Below are 6,000 nucleotides of genomic sequence, written 5' to 3' on the forward strand. Positions count from 1 at the left end.
GGAAGTGGCAGTAACCAGCATGCAACGCAGAATTAATCTGAAACCAGTCCAGATAACCTTGCCCAAACCCCAATGAAAGTCCGCAAGGTCCCGCAGCAGTCCCAAATCTCAGATCTCCATCTCATCAAAATCGCCAGCGTACTGGTCAAAAAAGAACTCGGGGCGGTCGAAGTGATAGTCAACGCCCGCCTCCCGGAAGAGCGAGGCTATGTGCGCATTGATTTCGGCGCCGACCGCCTCGGCGAGCGACGCCAGCATCTCCCAGTCCCTGCCGTAGTCTTCGACGTCGCTGTCGTCGGCATCACCGTCGTCGTCGTCGTCATCGTCGTCGCCGTCCGTGCGCGGCAAGGGGTAGGGTGTCCTCCCCGCTGGTAGCGCCGAGCCGCCAGAGCAGAGGGTCACGCGCTTCAGGTTGGGGAAGCAGAACTGGGCATCATCATCCGTCCCCGCCATGGTGGTGTCGGTGTTGCGACACGCCGCTGCCAGCTGCTCCACGTCCTTGACGTGTATCGCGTAGACACCCGTGATCTCGACGCTCTCGATATTGCGCGGGAGGAAGCTGACCAGCCTCTGGCCCGCGTCCTCGTCGCCGGTGTACGGGTCGCGCAGTAGCACCCGCGGGTACCCGGACGGGAAGTAGATGTTCTCGGCCGAGATGGAGAGATGGCGGAGTGCGGTGAAGGACCGGAGCGACTCGATCGTCTCGTACCCGTCGCGGCAGAAATCTCTGGGGTCCCTCGAGGCCAAGAGGATGTTCTTGGTCGTGTCGATGTGCAGGCTCTCGAGGCTGGCGGCGAAGTTGTGTGACTCAAGCAGGTCAATGATGTTGTGCCCTCGCATTTCGTCGCCGGGGCGGAAGAGGTTACGGCGCCCGACGCTGTCGATGGTGAAGCGGAAATGCTTGAGGTTGGCGGGCGTACAGTAGGCCAGGATGGAGGTCAAGGTGTCCTGGTCCACCGAAGTGAGGTCGAGGGTGGTCAGGTTGGTGAGGACCGGCCGCACCAGCTCGGATTTCTCAGCCGGAAAGGTGAAGTGAGCGCCGCGAATCCGGAGGGTGCGGAGGTTAGGGACGCGCGAGAGGAGGCCGGTCATCTTGCGGACGTCGACGATGACCATTTGGCCGTGGCGGTGGGGGTGGCGGTGGCGGTTGGGGTTCTCATAGCCGCTGTCCAGGCGCAGCTCCTCGACGTTGGGCAGGCAGCCGGGCTCGACGGTTATGGCCTGCTTCACTATAATTTTCGGGGCCTTCGTGGCGGGGAACAGTCCAAGCGGCCAATCGCTCTGGATGGCGACCGAGGTGATGTTCTTGGCCAGCTTGAAGAGGACGAAGGCGTGGAGGCGCGCCTTGGCGGTGAGGTCCTGAGAAAGCTGCATGTTAGCAACGAACTTGAAGCAGAGGGACTGAGCCGCTTACAATGGCTCGGACGGGACGGGGCTGCGTGGCCAAGCAACCCGCGACGGGGATCCACATCGGCGGGAGACCCCAGAGGGGATCCGGGATCCGGGGGACCCAAACGAACGAGTCCTCGACTCCCGGAAGAGTATAAAATTTGGCCATCAGGCGCTTCTCGCCAAGGATGGACGAGAAGTCGAAGCCGGCACCGGCCTCCGGCGCCGCCAGCGAGCCAAGCCTCTGGACAGCCTCCCGGGTGGCCAGCTCCCGCAGGATGCAGCGCTCATCTCCGTCGCTGTCCTTGTAGCCCAGTCGGACTACGCGGATGTGCTCGGCGAGCGCTGGGGCCTCCAGAAGCGTGCGCACGAGCCGGCGGAGGGAGTTGCGGCGGGCGCAGAAGACGTGGAGGCGCGCCTGCTGGGCCAGGCGGCCGATCCGGACGTTGACCTTGGTCAGGGCGTCCAGAGTACCGAAGTACTCTGGACCCCAGTAGCGGTCGGGCAGCGCGAGGCCGCCCACGCAGTCCTCCCCGACGCAGTGTGGGCAGAACTGCGAACAGATTCTGCCCAACACCGAGTCGGGGAGCGCCAGGATGCCGGTACCCTCGGACATCTTTATTTCTTTGTAAAAGAAAAGAAAAAGAAAAGGAAGAGCGGAGGGCGACGGGGGAGACAGCGGCGACGGTGGCGAGAGCGGCGAGGGCGGAACGAAGGGGACAGCGACGAGGGCACGCACTGAGTGAGAAAAAGAATCGACGGAAGAGATCGGCACCCAAGAAGATTTTAAATACTCAAGAGCAGTCACCAGAAAGCTTGGAAAAGCGGGTCTGCCGAGTTGAACTGACGGAAGAATAAGAACGCTTCGTCGAAAAGACCACCCTGTGAATTCACAACCATCCATTCGAAAGTGCAGCGCAAAACCGTCCGAATATGGCGATTAACCGCCCTATTCACGCATTTTCACTAACCGTCCGAATAGTGTAAGCAACCGTCTGAATGTGGTAGAATAATCCAGGGCATTCCGCGATGTGTCTGAGTGTTCCGGAGTGTGCCCCGGAGGAGGCCCTCGGAGGCCGGGCCGGAGCCCGGAGGGATGGCCCCACTTCTCCGGCCCCGAGGCCGCGAAAGCAGGCAACTGTAGCTCGGCCTCAGCGGAACCGCACTCACCAATTCACACCGCTGTTACTATTGTAATTTTGCAGTACCATTGTCTAAGTTAAAATCCAGTTCAAAGCAAATGGAACTTTGTTGTGTGCTCAGCTTCAGCACATGCAGGCAGCGTGAATGATCAGGCGGCGGAGGACTTGCAGACTGCACCTCCTTTCGTCCAACTCTTCAGGATCACTATGGAGCAGTTCGGCGGAATCATAAAGCGAGATCATCGAGAGGGAAATGTGATGAACAAAATCACAACAATGCCGCTGAAATTATTGATGACACTGCCAAAAGGTACACAGACGCGGCATCTTGACGCCTTTGAACCAAGACCCCCAGAGTAAAAGCAACAACTGGTCAAGTGCCATAACAATTGCGCGGAATCAGTCTGAAAGCCGGGGTGTTGTGCCGCTTGCTGAATGCCGCCGTCTATTTCGTCCTGCAATCCGTCCCTTAAACCACAAGTTGTGCTCGACGATGTCGGGCAGCGGGATTCATGTATGCCCTTGCTCTGGTTGTACAATACAGGTAGTAGAAACAGTGCTATCTACGCTCAGTCTTAAGGTACAGGCAGTTGGCTCCTTTCACTCATGTCGCCCTCCTGACGGGGGAGTGGGGGTGGTGGGGTGCTGAGGACAGTGACGGTTTCCAATGTTCCTGCAACCGGCCTTGTCCATGGATCTGCGTTGTGGCCAAGGTCTCCTCTTGTCTGGCCTCGCCTTGCACCTGTTGAGCCTGGGTTCGGCTGGGAGACTGTGCATGGGGACAGCCATCGTCACAGTCTGAGTCCAAGTCGTTTTCCGTGCCATGCCGATGACTCCTGTGTCTTCTTGGGCGAGCTGTTGGATGGCGCTCGCGGTGTTCGCGTCTCATCATGGTGAAGGCAGCTGCGGCAGCAACACCGCTCAGTCCGGCCAGTCCAAGGTGCCTAGTCATGTGCTTCTTGTCGACCATGGCCTTCAGCAGCTGGTCTGCTGCAAACGCCGTGGTGGTCAGTCCGAGGATGAGGTCGATATCTTCACCAAAGCTGACATCCTTGGTGAGAGTCTCAAGTAGGTTCTGAAACGGCATAGACCAGAGTGGTTCGCTATAGTTATTCATGACTTAAGGTCTCTTTGACTTAGTGTCTAGGAAATTGTGGAAGCGCACTCGAAGTTCAGCCTATAAGCTCGACACAGGTATGGCACTTGTAGTTGCTGAGCGGAAATGTGATGCTAGGGAGGGAAGTTGACAAGTGGCGTGGTCCACCTGATGGGAGTCACCTGGCATGTACTTGTCAAGCGCATGAGCCAGAGTGAGTCGGGAGTCAGGTGATCTCAGTTGTCAGAACCTTCTGTGTGGAGGGGGTCTCCTCATGAGGGAGGCATGTGACAACGTCCCATGCTTCGCGGTTCTGACATTGGAGCGAGCTACGAACTCGACTGGCTGCGAATGAAACGCCTGCGGTGCTTGAGAAATGGGCGATTTGTGCTTTTTCGCGAAACGTGTGTGGAGTGGAGTTTATCGTGGAGTTTATCCCGAGACACTTTTCCCCGAGACACGGCAGATTTTCAGAAAAAATGCCTCAATCCCACTGACTGCCCCATATCATTGAGGCCATTGCTCTGTTGGCATCCAACACAGGTCCGCTGGCTCAATGGCAGAGCGTCTGACTACGATGATGTAATCAGGAGGTTCCAGGTTCGACCCCTGGGTGGATCGTTTTGCATTCAGGCGTGACAAGCCTTCCTCCGCCCCCTTTTTGCCCTTTTGTCCCCGCGAAAGTCCTGATTGCTGCTGCCCCAGTTTCCACCCTTCTCCTCCATGCCTCCCAGTGTGCATTTCACTCATGCACTATCTCATAGCAGCAGAATTGAGACACTGGCCTGATGCAGCCAAGTACTCTGGATTTCAAGCAATTCCAGGTTCATCATGCAGCGCTCCTCCAAACCATTTCTCTTATCTCACGGTCCAGAACTGAGACTGCAGCTTGGAGAATAATGTGCGCTATAATATGTTGTCAAAATCAAATCCGCTAACTATGGAACAAACGAAAGGATGATCTGTTATACACAGCATGTTCACTGAAGACCTCCAACAAGATGAAATAGGCGGCACACCTTCTGTCACGTCAGGGGTAAGGGGCTCAGAGCTTGGTATAATGTACTGGCTATAGTTTCCCTACTCCTGGATATATATATACTACGCTCTGTTCAATCTTTAGCTTTTCTTTGTACTAGAACAACGTACTCTCTTTGCATTCCGATACTGTACTACGATCCTACCGTTGTATCTATACCTCGTAGCTCGCTATAGTATATCAGTTATAAGCCTAGACGCTCTATAATTATATATAGTAAGTAATCTATAGCAAGCTCTCTCTCTCTCTCTTTTTCTTATACTTTATATCTTAATATAACGACCACTAAGAGCAACTTAACTATTATACTCTAGTCCTATATAGATTAGACTAAGTAGTTTATAAAGCTTAAGATCTTAGCTCTAAATAATAGTATCTAAGATAAATATGATCTAGATGCTTTTAATAAGCCCTAGGATAAGCAACTGAAAGTCCCTATAGAGGAAAATATAATTAAAGAGCTTTGTAAAAAATATACTAAGGCATTAGACGTTCCTCTAAAGTAAATAGGGGCTTCTATCGAATAAGAGGTTGCTACTAAGCTTAAAGCTATATATAAGGACTACCTTATAATCTCTACTATCTAAGAGAGTAGGGTTAAATTATATTTGCTTATTAACTAATAGATTATATACTTTGTCTACTAGCCTCTACTCAATGCTATATATATCGTTATTTTAAATATTAGCCTTAATAGTCCTTAGGCTTTTATCTATAAGCTCTATAAATAGCTTACGCCTATTAACGCTCTTATAGAGGATATAGCCATTTATTAGTATATAATAGTACTATAAAAAGTATATAAAGTAGGTATTAATCTATATAAATAGTACTACTCTTAGAACGAGATATACCTATATATAAAGAGCTTTAATATCCCTAAGAATATTAGACCTAAAGCTTCTAAGTACTTTATTAAAGCGGTTAGTTACTAGATCGCCCTAGACTAGGCTCGTTACTAGCTCTCTAAGATTAAGGTACTTAAAGCTAAGGGGCACTTGATTTTTACTCTTAATAAGCTAAGCGTTTACTTTGGTATTTAGATTGACAATACCTACTCTAAGGGGCTTAGCTATAGTACATTTACCTCTCTAGGAGCAGCTTAAGGCAATAGTTCCTTAGATAGTATAGGCTTTTATAGCTCAAAGCTTTACCTATACCTCTATAAGGCTAATAGCAAGTATAAATAGAAGCTAGTCGACTATTAGTTTCTCTAGATAGTAATCTCTAAAGTAGAGAAGGGCTATTATAAGCTCTTAGAAACGCGAATTACTGAAATTAGAGAGCGCTTTAACGAACTAAAGTAGTATTTCCTCTAAAAAAGCCTCTAAAAG

General features: G+C 51.7%; 2 protein-coding genes and 1 non-coding gene across 3 annotated transcripts; 1 reads left to right on the forward strand and 2 right to left on the reverse strand.

The window, feature by feature from the left end:
- Positions 1–108: 108 nt before the first annotated feature.
- Positions 109–2,005, reverse strand: THITE_112021 (uncharacterized protein; the record flags this gene model as incomplete). Its single annotated transcript, XM_003651126.1, has 3 exons — positions 109–237; positions 403–1,359; positions 1,415–2,005. 3 exons carry the CDS (start codon positions 2,003–2,005, stop codon positions 109–111), a joined length of 1,677 nt encoding a protein of 558 aa, XP_003651174.1.
- Positions 2,006–3,135: 1,130 nt separating this feature from the next.
- On the reverse strand, positions 3,136–3,618 carry THITE_2086328 (uncharacterized protein; the record flags this gene model as incomplete). The annotated part of the gene is made up of 1 exon (XM_003651127.1): positions 3,136–3,618. The coding sequence occupies one exon, from the start codon at positions 3,616–3,618 to the stop codon at positions 3,136–3,138; it is 483 nt and encodes a 160-aa protein (XP_003651175.1).
- A 551-nt stretch (positions 3,619–4,169) lies between these two features.
- Positions 4,170–4,248, forward strand: THITE_t40. Its single transcript has one exon. It is a non-coding gene; the product is annotated as a tRNA-Arg (tRNA).
- The last annotated feature ends 1,752 nt before the right edge of the window (positions 4,249–6,000 follow it).

The sequence above is a fragment of the Thermothielavioides terrestris genome, chromosome 2, assembly GCF_000226115.1.
Source record: "Thermothielavioides terrestris NRRL 8126 chromosome 2, complete sequence".
Classification (NCBI taxonomy): Eukaryota; Fungi; Ascomycota; class Sordariomycetes; order Sordariales; family Chaetomiaceae; genus Thermothielavioides; species Thermothielavioides terrestris.